The sequence below is a fragment of the Physella acuta genome, unplaced genomic scaffold, assembly GCF_028476545.2.
Source record: "Physella acuta isolate Inbredline_101_S28 unplaced genomic scaffold, ASM2847654v3 ptg001111l, whole genome shotgun sequence".
Classification (NCBI taxonomy): Eukaryota; Metazoa; Mollusca; class Gastropoda; family Physidae; genus Physella; species Physella acuta.
This window is the reverse complement of record NW_026732628.1, coordinates 217,685-236,995: the sequence shown is the minus strand read 5'-3', so window position 1 is coordinate 236,995 and position 19,311 is coordinate 217,685. Positions and strand designations below refer to the sequence as shown.

The following is a 19,311-nucleotide window of genomic DNA, read 5'->3' as shown; positions in this document are numbered from 1 at the left end:
CAGATCTATCGACCATATTTTCATCTTCTGCTGGCATCAAAACAGAATTATTGTCATTTTTTAATTCTCAGAATATAAAACCTGACATGACATTTAAAACCACACTCAAGATGTTAAACCTGATGTTACACCAGACTTTTCTTCTTCTGCTGACATCAAAACAGAATTATTGACATTTATTAATTTCCAGGATATAAAACCTAACATGTCATTTAAAACTTCTCAAGATGTTAAACCTGATGTTAAATCAGAATTTTCTTCTTCTAATGACATAAAACCAGAATTATCATTTTTTAATGTTCAGGATATAAAACCTAACATGTCATTTTATACTTCTCCATATGTAAAACCTGAAATTACATGTTCAGTTGAAAAAAATAATAAGAAACCAGCAGCATCAGCAGTATTTTCAACATCTGAAAATTTAAAACCAGAATTATCATCTACTGAAAATTTAAAACAAGATTTCACAACAGAATTTTTATTTTTTGAGGATAAACAAGAAAATGGACTTGAAGAAAATCTACAATTGTCTAGGGACAACGAAAATAAAATTATTTATTATAACCAAACGTTTTCTCAAAGTTCTAAAAGTAATATGCAGAGAAATGTTCATTCTGAAGATAAGCCATATGAGTGTGAGGTTTCTCTTAAAAGGTTTTATCAAAGTTTTCATTTAAGAGAACATAAAATGGTTCATTCAGGAAAAAGGCCACATGATTGTGATGTTTTTCATAAAAACTTTGCAGATCAGAATGGTCTATTACGACATAAAATTGTTCATTTAGGAGATAAACCCCATGAATGTGATGTTTATCATAAATGGTTTTCTAAAAATTCTGATTTAAAAATACATAAACATGTTCATTCTGAAGATAAACCATATGAATGTGATGTTTGTCGTAAAAGGTTTTCTCAAAGTTCTGGTTTAAGTAGACACAAAAAAGTTCATTCTGGAGATAAACCATATGAATGTGATGTTTGTCGTAAAAGGTTTTCTCAAAGTTCTGGTTTAAGTAGACACAAAAAAGTTCATTCTGGAGATAAGCCATATGAATGTGATGTTTGTCATAAAAGGTTTTCAAATAGTTCTAACTTAAGTAAACATAAAAAGATTCATTCAGCTATTAAACCAGTAGAAAAGGCATATGATTGTGATATTTGTCATAAAATCTTTGCAGATAAGAATGGTCTATTGCGACATAAAATTGTTCACTCTGAATATGAATGTAATATTTGTCTTAAAAGATTTTTATATAGTTCTAAATTAAAAGAACATACAAAAGTTCATTCAGGAGATAAACCCCATGAATGTGATGTTTGTCATAAAAGGTTTTTTCAAGGTTCTCATTTAAGAGAACATAAAATGATTCATTCAGGAGAAAGGCCACATGAATGTGATGTTTGTCATAAAAGATTTTCTAGTTCTCAGTTAAGAGCACATAAAAAGATTCATTCAGGAGATAAACCCCATGAATGTGATGTTTGTCATAAAAGGTATTCTAGAAATTATGAATTAAAAATACATAAAAATGTTCATTCTGGAGATAAGCCATATGAATGTGATGTTTGTAATAAAAGATTTTCTCGAAGTTCTGGTTTAAGTAAACACAAATATGTTCATTCAGGAGATAAGCCATATGAATGTAATGTTTGTCATCACAAGTTTTCTGAAAGGTCTAACTTAAGTACACATAAAAAGAAGCATTCAGGAGTTAAGCCGTATGAATGTGATGTTTGTCATAAAAGGTTTTCTACAAATTCTTATTTAAAAAAACATAAAAAAGTGCATTCAGGAGATAAACCACATGAATGTGATGTTTGTCTGAAAAGATTTTCATATAGTTGTCATTTAAGAGAACATAAAAAGGTTCATTCAGGAGAAAGGCCACATGAACGTGATGTTTGTCATAAAAGGTTTTCTGAAAATTCTGATATAAAAAAACATAAAAAGACTCATTCAGATGAAAGGCCACCTGAATCACGATGAATGTGATGTTTGTCCTATTGGGTTTGATTGGAAGTGTGATTTATTAAGAGATATTTTGTTCTTTTGGGAAAAGAGCCATTTGAATTTGATGTTTGTCCTAAATGATTTACTTAGAATAGTTATTTTACTACACATAAAAACTTTGGCTATAAATGGTTTCTCAACATTCTTATTTAAGTGCACATAAAAAAGTTCGTTCAGAAGACAAGCTACATGAATGTGGTATTTGTCATTAAAGCTTTTCTAGAAGTCGTAGTCTAAATGATGTTTTTCTCGAAAGATTTTCTCAAATATCTAATTTAAATACTCTAAAAAATTCATTCTATAAGTAAGACAGAGGAATGCGATGTTGGTAAGGAAATGTTTTCTTTTCAATTTACTAATTATATTGTCAAAGAAAATCATTATGTAATTTCATTTTTTAACATAAGCAAACAATATCTATAGAAAATTATTATTACTAAATTTCTTATAATTTTTTCTCTGCACATAGCTTTAACTAGTGGTTAACCAATAGTGGGTCATAGTTAATACGTTTTTATATTTGTATTATAAAATGGTTCTTTTGTCAAAGAGTGTACCTCGACATTTATTATACATACTGTAAAAAAAGAAATTTATTCTATTATGTTACCTGCATGTGTACATTTTTTTCTTTTTTTATCCTACTTCTTTTTGTGTTATTTGTAAATATGTATGATAAAGAAGTAAGCTATCACTTTCGATACCCAGGGTTTTATTTTTATACCCGCATGGTTTTGTTCAGGCCACACAGTTAATTTGCCTGTTGTTTTCAAATTTTATAAAATTGACAATGCACATTCATTGGGACAAGGGAGTTTACCATTTCTGATCAAACCAATTACACATTAACAATAACAGAAGCTTACTAAAATAAAACACGCTGTTCAACTTCAATGTATTATTTACTAGATGTTTACAATATAAGTACTGTAATACAATTATCATTCATAACTTTACACATTTACACTACTCATAAACAGCTCAGTCATACATACAGCAACATGACAGAATATCAGGTTAACAGTTAATACAACCTCCATTAGACAAGTACAATAAACATCAGACCGGCAGTAACAAGGCCATCTAGCCAACAGGTACAGTGACATCAAAACTTCTGAGCAGACAATCTTTTGTTGTAAAAACTTTTTCATCTTTTGCTAAATGTCCTTAATCATTATATTTAGAGGTATAGAATCACAAATCATAGGATCAAACTCTACTGGATGCAATGTATAACTCAAACAGACCATATGTAAAAACTTCCTCTCCCTCCCCACTATTTACATGTCTTATGGAACTAACCCCAAGTTTCATGTTGCTCGAACCATTGCTAAAGCTTGTGGTTACTTCCTTATTTTTGCTAGATGTATTTTTTAGTTTATTTAAATGCATTTGTAATATGTTATATATAGATTTTTATCTTTCTTCACACCTTCTCAATATGAACTTTATGCTAAATCTCAGACTACTCTCTGCATGCTATTTGATTTAAAAGAGTATAAAATAATTTTCTTCACATATTCACATAGGCTATACAATTTAAAGATTAACCACACATTTCAATGTCGTAAAGTAACATTTTTTTTTACAAAAACAGCATAAAATAAACCGTGTGTGATCTCCCCTAAACTTTCTCGAATATTCTTATATAAAATAACAGGGGATGGGAACTCGGGCTATAGACATGATTTTTAATCCATTTTAAATACTTAAAGTTTTAAAAATAGAATAAAATCTCGTAGACAAATTAATTGCACACCAAGTGAACGCCAAATAAAAAAGCGCATAATAGTGCGCAATATTATTAGTACTTTTAAAATTTACATTAGTTTTTTGAGAAATCGGAAGTAGCGTAAAGTACTACTTCCAGTTAACGGAAATTACTCAAAATTTAACAGAAGGTAGATAATTAGATCTTTTACTTACATGTGAAATTTCATTTATCTATCTGAAATAGTACTCAAGTTATAGGCTTTTGAAAAATTCAAAGTAGGAAAAGTACCACTTCCGGTTATCGGAAATCGCTCAAAAGGATACGGATCTACGATTTTGATAAAATACTTATATATGAAATTTCATCAACCTAGCTGTAACGGTACTCAAGTTATCGTGTTTACACACGGACACACACACACACAGACAGACACACAGACATACGGAAAAGATTGCAAAATTATGTTTTTCCGTATCAGTGAGGTGTAAAACGTCGAGATTTGTAAAAATCTCGATTTTTTTTTGCACGATTACAAGACTTTCTCTATACTTCGTATATACGAGAAAGTAAAAAAAACGACAGAATTAAAAAAAAATGGCCTTCTGAAGTGATTGTGAACAACAACATGAGACCCAACCCATCGATTATAAAAGAAGGGCTTATGTTAAACATCTCAATCAGTATCTGTATGCTTCAACATTGTTTACTCTTCAATGAAGACTTCAACGGTTCTGAAAAAAATTATTGAGGGTACAACGTAAATTTATTTTATTGTTATCGCAGCTTGGCATTAAAGTACTAGACAGACCCTTGACATCATGTATTATATCATAATACGTGTTTAAACGCCAGCACACTTCAACCCCCCCCCCCCAATAGGTCTCCCAGTGGTCATTCCCAGACTCCCACTATCGCTACCAGCCTACCCACAAGTAAACAATACACCTATACAACCTACCAGCCTACCCACAAGTAAACAATACACCTGTACAACCTACCCACAAGTAAACAATACACCTATACAACCTATCCACAAGTAAACAATACACCTATACAACCTACCCACAAGTAAACAATACACTTATACAACCAGCCAACCCACCTACCCACAAGTAAACAATACACCTATACAACCTACCCACAAGTAAACAATACACCTATACAACCTACCCACAAGTAAACAATACACCTATACAACCTACCCACAAGTAAACAATACACCTATACAACCTACTCACAAGTAAACAATACACTTATACAACCAGCCAACCCACAAGTAAACAATACACCTATACAACCTACCCACTAGTAAATAATACACTTATACAACCAGCCAACCCACCTACCCACAAGTAAACAATACACCTATACAACCTACCCACTAGTAAATAATACACTTATACAACCAGCCAACCCATTTCCCTTTCTTTTGGTGTAATGCTTTTATTATGTAGATTTCTAAATGTATCTTTAATGTCTATTATATTGTGTTCCCTGGCCCAACTAATTCTCGTGTATAAGGGTGTCGCTTGTTGTTTGATTAGAATGTCGTATATTTTTTTTGTGTCTTCCCCAATAATGCTTTTGTTTCCTTGGAATGTTGCTAGCGTTTCTTTATAAAAGCTGCCTATGTCATTTCCCCCATAGTGTGGTGTTATGATGTTTAATTTTAAAATGCTCTTTATGTTTAACCCAATGTAGTATTGTGCTAATGGATGATAATGTGGTTCTATCCTTATTCTATCCAGGTGTTTTAATCGGAAGGTGTTTATTTTAGTTTGAATGTCGTGTAGCCCTATACCTCCATTTAATTTATTTTGTATTAAGGTTTTGTGGCTAATGTTTCTAATCGTATTTTTGAAAATGAACTCTCTAATGTGCTTGTTTGTTTTTTTAATAAATGAGTTGGGTATTGTAGAGTTCGTCGCTACGAAAATTATTTTTGGAATGATATGTCTGTTTACTAATGCAGCTCTGGCAAAAATGGTTGTATTGCAGTATTGGTATTTTTCCAGATTGTGATTTATTTTATTTTTCAGTGTGGTCCAGGTTTCTTGGTCGTTTATTGTGGGATCGCTAGTATAGGTTATTCCATAAATTTTGAGTTTGTCAGTTATTGTTATGTCTATGTGATAGTTATCTTTACCTTTCCATGTACCTATACCCATTACTTTTGATTTTTCTGCGTTTATTTTTCCCCCGCTCCCTTTCCCAAAGTTGTTGAATTTTTCTATTACAGTCTGTATTGCTTTTTCTGTTTGTACTAAGAAAGTAGTGTCGTCTGCGTATCTAAATCTTGTCTCTTTCCCCTCATCTTTCACACTGCAACCTTTTGAAAACTCAATGCGACCACTACAACACCCTTTCAACTAGTCAACTTAAGTTGTTTCCCTACATAGAAAATGCTTCACTGTCTCATTGACCCTCTCTGAAAAATTTCCTTTCCTCTCCCCACCCAGACTTCTGACACTTTCATTTGACCTTCACCTCTTTTACTGTCATCCTTTGCAATTTTTTTTTTATAATCAAATACATGACATCATGTAAATATTCATTATGTACATTTGCAAAACATTTCGTTTTCATTTGGTGTTCAAAATTATGTTACAAAATTTGATGTTGATGTACTTGTTTTAATTGCAAATAAAAGTATTTAAAAAAAAAAAAAAAAAAAAAAAAAGAAATATAAAAAAGTGGTTATAGCTAGTTGAAAACTATTCCCAATTCCCCGCACAGACGACCTTCATTGGTCGGCTCGTGCAATTTTAAACGGCTCTTACGGGAGCTTGATTTACTCAAATGAAACGTTTGGAAAGATCATAATAATATAAATCTAGAAGCTTGTTACAATATAGTAACAATAGTCCGTGGTTTAAACTATTTGACCTTCTCTAATGTAAATAGTGTTTTCTAAATCACACCGCAAACTACTTTATATAGAGTTTTTGGAAATAAAATACATAATAAAAAAAAACTTTAAAAGTTGAGTATTTAAGAGTTTTTCCTTGACAAGTTGAACCTGCGCTACTTTAAAGCTGTATAATGAGGTCATTTAAGAAGAGCAGTTGTTAATATCCGAGACAGTCTTATCAGTGGCGTAGCGAGGTCGGGTTTCACCCGGTACGGCACTTAATGGTGTCACCCCCCAGAGGCGTAGCGACCCTTCCCGGGACAAACTTTCAAACTTTCGGTTTGCACCCCCTTAAGTTTTTCTCTATATATTTTGCTATTTTTTTTTCTTGGTATCTGCCCCCTAAATGGTGTCACCCGGTGCGGTCCGCACCCCCCCCCCCCTCTGAGTCTTATGTTTCTTAATGCTTCAAACCGACATCGATATCTCCTCGACCGTAGAGATTGTTTTAACACATCAACGACTTTATTCAGCACACGTTGTGTTACTTGATGCTGTAAACCAGGGGTCTCCAAACTTTTCAGTCCGAGGGCCGCATTAACTATCAAATTTCAGTTCGAGGGCCAGTTTCTTCCAGGCATGTCGCGACTTTCTGAGCAAGTTCCTCAGCCAACTCCAACAAACGTTTTTTTCCGAGGACAAAAAGATCTCCGCGGGCCGGATGAGAGGACCTCGCGGGCCGCATCCGGCCCGCGGGCCGTAGTTTGGAGACCCCTGCTGTAAACTGAAGGGCATTCTCGTTAGCTCATTTACAGATCTACAACTCTACGGCTATTGGTTCACAGATAACCTTATCAGCAGTAATAAAGTTAAAGCTGTGTTTTATACCAGCATCTGTGTAGACATAGCTATTTAAACGAAAGTTTATGGTATGCGTGTATACATCGTAAGAATTCAACCTCTTCACCGGGTGTGGATCTGTAGCTTTGAGTTTAAAACAAAAATACAAGGTAATGCATGAGATTTATTTCTTCTTGGATTAAATCAACAACTTTCTCAGCGTTTGATTATTTTCACAAGTTAACTATCATACGCACATAGTTTATTTTTATGGTTTATACATAAAGTAGTAATTAGTCGTATTTTAAATGTGGATAGGATATAAAGTAAAGTACATACATATTTGTTAAGAAACGTTAAATACGTGCTATGCGATCAAGAAACATTACAATAGAATCAATAAAGTTACAATTTAAATAATGATGTTACTTTATGTTTTAGTATCTATGGAAAAGATACAATCACAATTAGAAACCGCTGAAATTACTGACGGAACAGATGGCACACGAGAAAAGAAAAACACTGAGATAGAAGAAAATGTCAACATATTCAATGATAAACTACACCGCGTAGAGCTAAAGATAACAGTGCAATCAAAACAACAAGAAAGACGGATAGAAGATATAGTGAAAAGCTCGGAGATGTTGAGAGTGAAACTAGACGGTCAAACTAAATTGATAACAGAACATTTAGACCAGATCAATCACATGATACATTCTGTAAAAGACATAAATATATCAGACTCTAAACGCAAAGAGCAGTTAGAGGAAGCGGATGTCATCGGTCAAGTTGTTGATAACATTTTTATCAAAGATAGTTCTGAGCAACGGCATACGGTGAGAAGTATTATTCTCTTGTCAATAATGGGAAATTGGGTCTTGCGTTGTTTAACACGTTGACGTATTTTATTTTGACAAAAATTCGGTTATGTTGATCAGAGGCGTAGCGACCCCTCCCGGCGCCCGGGGACAAAACTTTCGATTTGCACCTCCCCTCGAACTTTTCATGTGCACCCCCCACTTCAAACTTTCGATTTGCACCCCCCCCCCTCGTACTTTTCATTTCCACCACCCCCCTCAAACTTTCGATTTGCACCCCCCCCCCCCTCAAACTTTTCATTTGCACCCCCCCCCCCTCAAACTTTCAATTTGGCGCCCCCCCCCCCTAAGGTCGGCGCCCGGGGACATATGCCCCCCGCCCCCCCCTCCCCTCGCTAGAGAAACAAAAACAAAAACAAGAAACAACAGCTTATTTATTGAACAGCAGTTTTAATAGCACATCTTGTTTATTTATCTTTCAGTTTGCAGACAAATCGAGTCAAACAGGTTGGTACATAATTTTGTTTTAATTAATATAAAACATAAAGTAAAACTACAAACACAAAGTATATTCTATATAGATAAACACTTCTGCGCTTTAAGCTTTTAACTGTTTCATGACATAAAATAGCTGTACCCTGTATGTCTACTATTGTATTAAGATAGAACAACTATCCATATAGTGTTTCCGATTTGTACAACAGAGTCAATCCACATTTCACCAAACGTGGCGTTTAGCGTCAGGCTCAAAGACAACATAACAGTCAGCGCTGGGGACGTCATTACCCAGTTTGGGGGTGTGTTGTGTAACGTCGGCGGCCATTTTAATCCTGTTACTGGAACATTCACGGCGCCTGCCCACGGGATTTACAGCGTGAGCGTCACCCTTCACAAATATTCGAAAGAGTTAGTCACCGTTGGTGTTTGTCGCAGGCGTGGTGTCAAGAGATTGAAAGGCGTCGAGGGTGACTTGTCTTCCCATGTCGCGGATGAGTTGTCTTCCCATGTCGCGGATGAGTTGTCTTCCCATGTCACGGGTTACTTGTCATCCCATGTAGCGTGTGATTTGTCTTCCTATAGCATGGCTTGCGACTTCTCCGACGACGACGTCTGTGTAGCGGGTGTCGCTGTAGACACATCCGACACAAGTTCCTGCACGGCAGGTGCAACAGAGCTAAGCGCCGGTGACACTTTGAATTTATATGTGTATCACGGAGAACAAGTAAAATTGTCGGGGAATTCACTTTTTACATGCTTTAAGATTTAATTTTCCTTTATGTTTACTTGTTTTTATTTTTTTTTTTTTTTTAGATTTTTAATTAATATTGTAAGCTGTTTTTTTTAAATTCAGTTTTCAATTTTATATTTTGATTTTCAACGTCATGACTGGAACTAGACAAAATCTCTTAAGATAGTTGTATCTCCAAATACATTTTTTAAGTAGCTGGCCATGATTATCACCGATGTTAAAATAAAATGACAACCGATACTAATATATTATTATAAAATTATTTGCATTAGTTTGTAATACACTTATATTATATTCTATTCCTCGATTAATATTGTTAAAATTTTATCAGTACTCTTTGTCAGAAAATCTGTATATTTCAACTGTACATATAAGAAAATTATAAAACTGCCTTGCATTGTTTAATTATTTTCTTTTACTACAAGGCTTTTGTATGCTTATCCTTTTTATTTTTTAATTTTATTTTCTGTCGCTTTTGCCTGTCTCCTCGTGCCTTCTATATGTGAGCAAAAACAAACAAAAAAGTATTCTACATCCTATGCTATTCAGACCGGTAAAAGTTATCCTGCCTAACAAAACAATAATTTTTTTACTTATTTGATTCATAGACACTTTTCTTTTGACAATATATTCACCATTTTAAAACTGCATGATTATCTTTATAAACTTATTTTCAAATATGATTTTATGCACCAAGTCAAATTAAAAATAAAAATCAATTAATGTACGATCGAAATGTCTAGATCTACTTCAATAGTGCATGCATAGATTTCATTATTTAATATTTTTGTTTCTAACTTTCATAAGGATAAATTAAAAAAAACTTAAATTTCTATTTAGAACTACAAAATTATTCATTTACAAAATACACAATTTTAAGTTAACATCCATTCTAAGATATTTTTTTCATTTCTAATAAAGTGGTAGGAGACATAAATTACAGATACATTAAAAAATTGGACCTAATTTGCTACATTTTAACACTAGGCAAACAGCGTTTCTTTCAGACTTTTTCCTACTGGGGGACACTTGATATTTTTCGGGGGTGGGGGGGGGGGGGGGGGGGGGGGCGGTCAACAATTTCCGGGGGGGGGGGGGGGGCGGCTGGCGGACACTGGTAAAAGTATATGTTTTCTATATAAATTCCATTTCGTTCGGGGTGTGGGGAGTAGACTTTCTTCGGGTGGGGGTGGGGGGGGGGGGCAGAGCAAATATGTAGGCAAATATTTTTTCATCTTTCTTATAACACCCTCATCTCACAATGCATTAAAAATTAATACATTAGCCTAGAATGTTGCTATATATTTAAAAAATCAAGGGAGAGAACTATACTAATACTATAGCTATTTCCCTTGTTATAAACTAATTTGCTTATTTACAAGTGAATATACTTACAGAATTTAAAGAATAATGTATACAAACAGTAAAAATATATTTTCATAATGTGTTTTTTGTATGACCTTATGCTAAAATTTATCATATTACTTATTACCTTATAGAAAGTATTTACTAAATTATTACTTTTGACATCTGTTAACCATAAAGATCTATTAGATGTCATTACGCTGGGTGTAAAGTGTGCGCTTAATAAAGTTTTCTGCGCAATGGCGGTACCATTGCCAATGAGGTTTTATCGAGTTGATCATGTTCCAGAGTGTCTATTGGTTCCATCAGCTCCTTCTACGTTCTTAATAATAGAAAATAATTTAAAAAAACGTTTTTAAAAACTACGTTTTTCTTGTGGACTAAAAAGTAGAAAATAAATTTTTCTTTTGTGCTTCCTCGAGCTGTGAAGGTTCTTGTGATGACTGACAAAAAACGTGGGTACGTTCACCATCAAATTTCCCGACCCATCTGCCCGACCCACGTTTTTTTTGTCAGTCATCACAAGAACCTGCACAGCTCGAGGAAGCACAAAAGAAAAATTTATTTTCTACTTTTTAGTCCACAAGAAAAACGTGGTTTTTTTTAAAAGTTTTTTTTAATTATTTTATTTTCTCCTTTTTAGTCCGTTGCTACACATGAAAAACGTGGTTTTAAAAAAAGTTTTTTATATAGTTTATTTTCTACTTTATCTAATGACTTGATTAAGTATGACTTGACTAAGTGTTTATAAATACACGGACTAAAAAAATCTTGTGCGACCAGGATTCGAACCTGGGTTGTCGCGGCCACAACGCGAAGTACTAACCACTATACGATCACGGCCAGCGCGCTCACATCGATTGGGGCCGAAGTAACTGTGTCAATAGGCCTCCAGTCTTGTCGGTATCTTTAGAAATCATGTCCTCAATTTTATGGTCCTTGGGGCGTAATTAAATTAAGCTAATTACGGTCTCTAATTGCTAGTTTTTATGATTGCATCTGAAATTGTTAGGCGAAAGTAGCCTGTATGCCAAATTTCAGATCTCTAGAGCAATCAGAAGTGGGCTAATTTTCGATGTCAATTTTAACAACAAACAAATCCATCCACAAACGCGAAGCTGAGTTAAGAAAAACGTGTTTAAAAAAATCGAATTGATCGTGTAACTGGCTAATCTAGACTTTGGGCACATGTAACTCTCTAATCTAGACTTTGGGTACAAATACCAGCTAATCCACTCAACATCTCTCAAAGATCAACTCGATAAAACCTCATTGGCAATGGTACCGCCACTGATATCAAGACAACAATCACCATGGACCAGTCTGATGAAATAGCTCCTGAGCTTTTCGACTCGCCTACAGTAATTCAAGTCACCACCCAATCAACCAACCACCAGAGCATTCCTGGTCACCTCTTGCGCAATATCATTAGCCCACACCAGATCCTGCTACTCAACTATGGACAAGGGGATACCTGGTACTTCTCGCCCAATGAGTTTGATGCAGCGGATCTGGACGGCACCACCAAAACACACGGCCCATACACTTTGAATTTCGGCAGATACTACAAGGACAAAATCATCGGAACACTTAGATGGGTCCCGCCAGCCCTGATCAACGAAACACTGATTAAGGCACTGCAAACAGTCAGCAAATCTACACCTACAATAACCACAATCCCGCACACAAACAATCGCAGATTCACCATCCAGAACGACAATCCACAACACATCCCACACTACATCAAAATTACATACAAAGACACAACATGTAATATCCTCATCGCATTGCCAGGAAGACGCCAAGCCTGTCAGGTGTGCGGCTCGGACAGACACTGGACCAACCACTGCCAATCATCAACACCAGAGTCAACACCCAATGTTCACCTGTCAACAATACAGGAACCAACTCAACAACCATCCTCACAGACAATTTTAACAGAACCACCTAGAGCACCACCCACACCGCAGCAAACATTGGTAACCCCGAACCTGTCGAACCAAAAAACGATCCCAAGTACGTCTGCACCGAAGTCACCAACTACATCAACAAAAATCCAAATCACTGGAGAAACACAAAGCCCAGATTCAGAAATAGATGAAAAGAAAAAATGAAATCAGCCCCACAGAACAAGGAAAATTAACAAAAAAACTCGCGAATCAAATCTTCGATCGCCTGACAAACACATTAGAAACCCAGCCGCAACAAGAAACTACCACTGAACCAATTCAAATTCCCAAACCTGGAAAAGACAAGAGCTGCGGTTATTGCTTTCACAGTTTCAGTACTGCCAGCGAGTGTAAAACTCATATAAAAACTTCCCATCCTGATACGAGTAAATGCCCGCACTGTAACAATCTGATCAAAAGCAGAGGAGCAATAAAGCACCACGAACTAAAACACCCAGTGTGGATACTGCCTAACAAGTCTATACACCAAATACGACATAGAAAAACACCTCAACGACCAGCACCCCGACAACGACCTCTGCCACAATCAAATATTCTACATCCTCAACTCAGACAGATCCATTTCTTACATATATGCAGACGACAGAACATAAACAGCGAGAAGGACAACTCTTCAAATATGACACGCTGTACTCACCCCTTAAACGAGTTTTGTCAATCCCTCCTCATCCGGAATCCAACACCTTCATTTTACCTTAACCCTTTTTACTGCTTATCCCTTAAAATTTTGTATAATAACATATATAACAACATATACGATAACCATTTCACTTAATAAACAAGTTAATAAAAAGTCTAGTAACAATTTAAGCGCAATTTCCTTAATTTTTTTAAAAATGTGAAAAAATGATTAAGCCTAGCGAAACAAAACCTTGTAATTGTAACTCCCTATCACTCTCATATAAATTATAAATAAATTAATAGGGTACAAAAATAACGTTTGAATTAATAAGTAAAAAAAGACAACTATATTAACCTATATCAAAGGAAATAGTTTTATTTTAATGAGTAGGCCTACAAGATGCTCAGTTTAAAAAAGTAGTAAATATCATCCTAGGCCTACACGATGCTCAGTTTAAATGTTCTTAATTAATTTTTTGTGACCGAACGAAAGGATATTTTTGAAAACTTTCTTCGGCAATATTGGTTTAAATTATGGCAGGGATCGATTGGTAAATGTTTCAAGTCGCTAAGTGGTCTGGTTGCCGAGATATGGAGCAAAAACTGCATTTGTTCGAGGTTTTTTGGCTTTTCCGGGAAATCCAGGAAGGAATTCCGGGATTTTTTTGGCCCACAATCATCCTTGGAACTTGCTTAACATATTTGCTTTGGAACTAGTCCTCGATATTGCTTCGTTGTAGAGGAGATACGACTTAAAGGCTGCGGACACACATCCATACATCCAGAAATGACGAGTTAATAATCGCAATTGTCCGTACGGAAATTGCGCTAAAAAAAATTCGAGGCGTGGTTATTGCTAGTTGAAAACTACTCCCAATACCCCGCACAGGCGACCTTCACTGGTCGGCTCGTGCAAATTTTAACGGCTCTTTCGGAAGCTTGATATACTCAAATGAAATGACAGGAAAGAATGATTTGAATTAAATAATTATTGAGAAACATCAGTAATTTTTTTTATTTTTTTACGAAATCTATGTTATCATGGCTTCTTTTTGTTTAGTATTCTCAAGATAGTTACATGACATAACAAAGGTGGCTGTCACAAAGAAGAAAATTTACTACCTATATCCACTGAATGATGCTTTTTCTTTTCACCTACATCCATACAAATTGCAGTAATATACTCTTTTAGTGCATATTAATATAAGAGAGAGTGGGTAAGGAGGGAGGATGAGTGGGAGGGAGGATAACACCACAACGGATAAATAAACCAATCGATCTCGAATTTGTTACATAAAGAAATCAGTATTGCCTATGATTTCTTTCATTTGACGTCAAATCACATTATCTGCTTCCCCTTCATCATACATGATTACAAAATCCCTAACACTTCTCTCACTGCATGTGACGTCATTTATGTGCGACCCCCCCCCCCCCCTTAAGTGTAGGATAACCAATGTCTCGTCAGCTTAGAAGCCCTACAGTGCGGAACGGGAAAACCTGTAGCCGCTGTCCAGTGGACCGTTCACGCAGATTCGCACACAATAAAATAATACAAAATAAATCATCCATTCACCCGCTCACACTAACAAAATTAATATAGTCTGACACTGACCTTACCTAACTTGCAGGTACAGGCTTTGGAGCATCACAAGAGAGGAAAATACACCCCAGCATTCAAAACACATTGGCCTCATTGGAATTTACATACAGAAACTGTTGTTAGAAGAACAATAATAATAAAATTTGACACACTTTAGCCATTTTATTTCTTTAAATTTTCATGCTACAATTTCTAATGATTCATTACATTAGAATTTACATTACAAGGCTATTTTTTAATAGTAAGGAATACAAAATTAAATAATAACTAGCAAAAAATTACATTACGTTGAAACTAAGATACCAAAATGTAACAATTGCAGCTCTAGCCTTTCTTTTCTTCAAATTTATAATTTTATGCTGTTTTTGTAAAAAAAAATTAATGTTAATTTATGACATTGAAATGTTTGGTTAATCTTTAAATTGTATAGCCTTTTGTGAAGAAAATTATTTTATTATCTTTTCAATCACATAGTATGCAGAGAGGAGTCTGAGATTTGGCATAAAGTTCATATTGAGAAGGTGTAAAGAAAGATAAAATCTATATATAACATGTTACAAATGCATTTAATTTAATAAAATAAAAACATAGCAAAAATAAGGAAGTAACCATATTTTTCCCAAATAAACAAAATTGTCTCAATAATTCACACTAACAAGCAAACTTTATAGGACAAACATCACATTCATATGTGGCGTTTCATCTGAATGAATCTTTTTTTGTTCTTACATCAGAATATTGAGAAAACATTATATATAACATCACATTCATGTGGTTAATCTCCTGAATGAACCTTTTTATGTGTTCTTAAATGAGAACTATTTGACAATCTTTTCAGACAAACATCACATTCATATGGCTTATCTCCAGAATGAACATTTTAATGTTTTTTTAAATCAGAATTTCTAGAAAACCTTTTATGACAAACATCACATTCATGTGGTTTATCTCCTGAATGAACATTTTTATGTTCTCTTAAATGAGAACCTTGAGAAAACCTTTTATGACAGGACTTTCTCCTGAATGAAGCTTGTTATGTGTTCTTAAATTATCACTTAGAGAAAACTTTTTATGACAAACATCACATTCAAGCGGTTTATCCCCTGAATGAACTTTTGTATGTTCTTTTAACTTAGAACTATATAAATATCTTTTCAGACAAATATTACATTCATATTCAGAATGAACAATTTTGTGTCGCAATAGAACATTCTTATCTGCAAAGATTTTATGGCAAACATCACAATCATATGCATGTTCTACTGTATGAATCTTTTTATGTTGATTTAAGTTAGAACTTTGAGAAAACCTTTCATGACAAACATCACAGTCATATGGCTTATCTTCAGAATGAACATTTCTATGCATATAACTTTTAGAACTTTGAGAAAATGTTTGATTATAATAAACAATTTTATTTCCGTTGTCCCTAGACAATTGTAGATCTTCTTCAAGTCCATTTTCTTGTTTATCCTCAAAAAATAAAAATTCTGTTGTGAAATCTTGTTTTAAATTTTCAGTAGGTGATAATTCTGGTTTTAAATTTTCAGATGTTGAAAATACTGCTGATGCAGCTGGTTTCTTATTAATTTTTTCAATTAAAAATGTATTATCAGGTTTAACATCTTAATAAGTTTTAAATGACATGTTAGGTTTTATATCCTGAACATTAAAAAATGATAATTCTGGTTTTATTTTTATGTCATTAGAAGAAGAAAATTCTGGAAATTAATAAATGTCAATAATTCTGTTTTGATGTCAGCAGAAGAAGAAAAGTCTGGTGTAACATCAGGTTTAACATCTTGAGTGGTTTTAAATGTCATGTCAGGCTTTATATTCTGAGAATTATAAAATGACAATAATTCTGTCTTCATGCCAGCAAAAGAAGAAAATATGGCCGATAGATCTGGTTTCAAATCTTCAGAAGATGAAAATCCTGTTAATTCATTTGACTGTACATCTACAGTAGATGAAACTGCGGCTAACACATCTGTTTCCACCTCCATGCTGGACAGCTTCTTAGATATGAACTGATGATTTAAAAAATGTAAATGTTAAACTGGTGGTTAAATAACCAAAACAACTTATTACTAATAACATGGCAAAATTTGTAACACATGCCAGACTTTTGTCAGTCTGATTACTAATGATTACTCAGTCAGATGTAATATTAAAATGGACAACCAGTAATGCAAAGCAATCAGGACTGCAGATTAATATCTGAAGCTACATGTTTCTTAAAAATTGTTAAAAATAGAAATACTAAGATATTAATAACAAAAATCAAAACTTAATTTGCTTTTGTTAGTTTTTAAATGTATGTAATAAGTGCTTAATATTATCCAAATATGTAATAAAAGTGTTAAAATTAATGTTAATTACAGTTCTAAACTGTCATAAACTGCTTAATAAACACTTGATTTCTTCAGGCAGCTTGGCACTAATTTGCAGTTTTGTGACAATATTTGTACACAATAAGACTTGCAATTTCTTGCAACAATTGTAAAAACTTTCAATTTCAATGCTATTTTATTCGTATGGCTGGGAACTAATATATATGCATGCATAAAAGTTTTGTGTATACGGATTTATTAATTTATGTACAGGTAGTGCAAGGAAGGCTAGGGGACGATACTGTTACTCTGTTAAACTGGCTTAGCTATTTTAAACTACGGAATGAACACAACACCAAGGGTGTCCTCTTCCAGTTTTAGAATATAAAGAAATGAACTTTTTCATTCAAATTTAACTTAGATCTAGATTTTATAAATTTACTTATCAAGACCTACACTATGAAATGTATACAATTTTTTTTGGTCAAACTAATGGATAGATTGCACACACATGACCAAAACCACATGATGTTTACATCCACCGCCATGTTGATGCCCTAGCCTAGCACTGGACTTCTCTATGTATTTTATATTGCTAGTCCCTAAGTTTATTTTAAAAACTAGCCACCCACAGAACAGTAACAATATTTGAAGGAACTTAAATTATTCAGGAACCTATTTTTTTTTATTTTCGTCCTGCTGATAGACAATATGAATATAATAAATAACTGCCAAAATGTGAACATCTATCGGAATCTATCCAATCAAAAGTGAAAGCTACAACTCCAGAGAGTCAGCCTCAAGAATACCCAAGATTCTAGAAAGTTCGACCTCACAACAATTGTTGTGGTCTTGGATGCACACTATTAAGTATGAAAAGGTCTATTAGTCATTCATGTCAACTATATTGAAAAAAAAAGAAAAATTACTATACAGGCATAATATTAAAACAATATAAAATAACCGTAATAAACAACAAAATCAACACAACAGATATGCGAATAGACAATTTTTCAAGGGAAACTACTCTATTATTGTTTTTGAAACATGGCCACTGCTTGTATTTACTCATTGTTGTCTCGAACGGGGTAGTTTAAAGTTTATTCCAGGATATTTTTGGATGGTTTGGTCATAGATTGTGATTTGTTATTCAATTATCTGTTATATTATGTAAAATATGTCATAAATATGGCCAAACGAAAGAAATATTCATTAGTTACCTCCATCACACATTACTAGCTAGTAGCTACTTTGGATTTTATGATGCTAAACTAAGGTTTTACCGAGAAGAGTTATGATGACTATTATTGATTAATATTATTATTATTATGAGATCTCATCCAACTTTCTCAGCCATCGGCATAATTTTACCCCACTAAGTCAGTACTACTACTACTACATTAACTACACTACTTATACTACACTAAGTCACAATCCATTGATAATCCGGTTTTTAAATACTTAAATGTAAGCTCGAAAAACGTTTTTTTTTTTACTTTGGGGAAGTTTTTTATTATTAGTATTACTCAATCAATCAGTCCGTCAAAGCCCATCCCACCCTTTCACCTTTTCCGGAATCGGCGTTTAGATTATTATAAAATGGCGTCCTTGGAGATTTTATATGGTCGTCTGTACTGGCAATGGTTTGTTTCGAACGTTGATTTATTATATAATTCTATTTTTACTTTCTCATATATACGTAGTATAGAGAAAGTATTGTAATCGTGAAAAAAAAAACGTTTTACACCTCACTGATACGGAAAAACATAATTTTGCAATCTTGAACGTATGTCTGTGTGTGTGTAAACACGATTACGTGAGTACCGTTACAGCTAGGTTGATGAAATTTTATATATAAGTATTTTAACAAAATCGTAGATCCGTATCAACTTTTGAGCGATTTCCGATAACCGGAAGTGGTACTTTTTCTACT

The 19,311-nt window shown here is 34.0% G+C and overlaps 1 protein-coding gene and 1 pseudogene across 1 annotated transcript; both read left to right on the top strand.

The window, feature by feature from the left end:
* Positions 1-598: 598 nt before the first annotated feature.
* LOC131955854 (zinc finger protein 436-like) lies at positions 599-2,421 on the top strand. The gene is made up of 2 exons (XM_059320138.1): positions 599-895; positions 1,553-2,421. Exons 1-2 carry the CDS (start codon positions 599-601, stop codon positions 1,988-1,990), a joined length of 735 nt encoding a protein of 244 aa, XP_059176121.1. The 3' UTR covers positions 1,991-2,421.
* An 11,827-nt stretch (positions 2,422-14,248) lies between these two features.
* On the top strand, positions 14,249-14,380 carry LOC131955872 (uncharacterized; annotated as a pseudogene).
* Positions 14,381-19,311: the final 4,931 nt, after the last annotated feature.

Excerpts from the sequence above, each read along its gene's own strand:
- LOC131955854 (XM_059320138.1), top strand. The coding sequence starts at position 599 with ATGCAGAGAAATGTTCATTCTGAAGATAAGCCATATGAGTGTGAGGTT. Across the intron at positions 896-1,552 it reads ATAAACCATATGAATGTGAT|CCATATGAATGTGATGTTTG; the intron begins GTTTGTCGTAAA and ends TCTGGAGATAAG.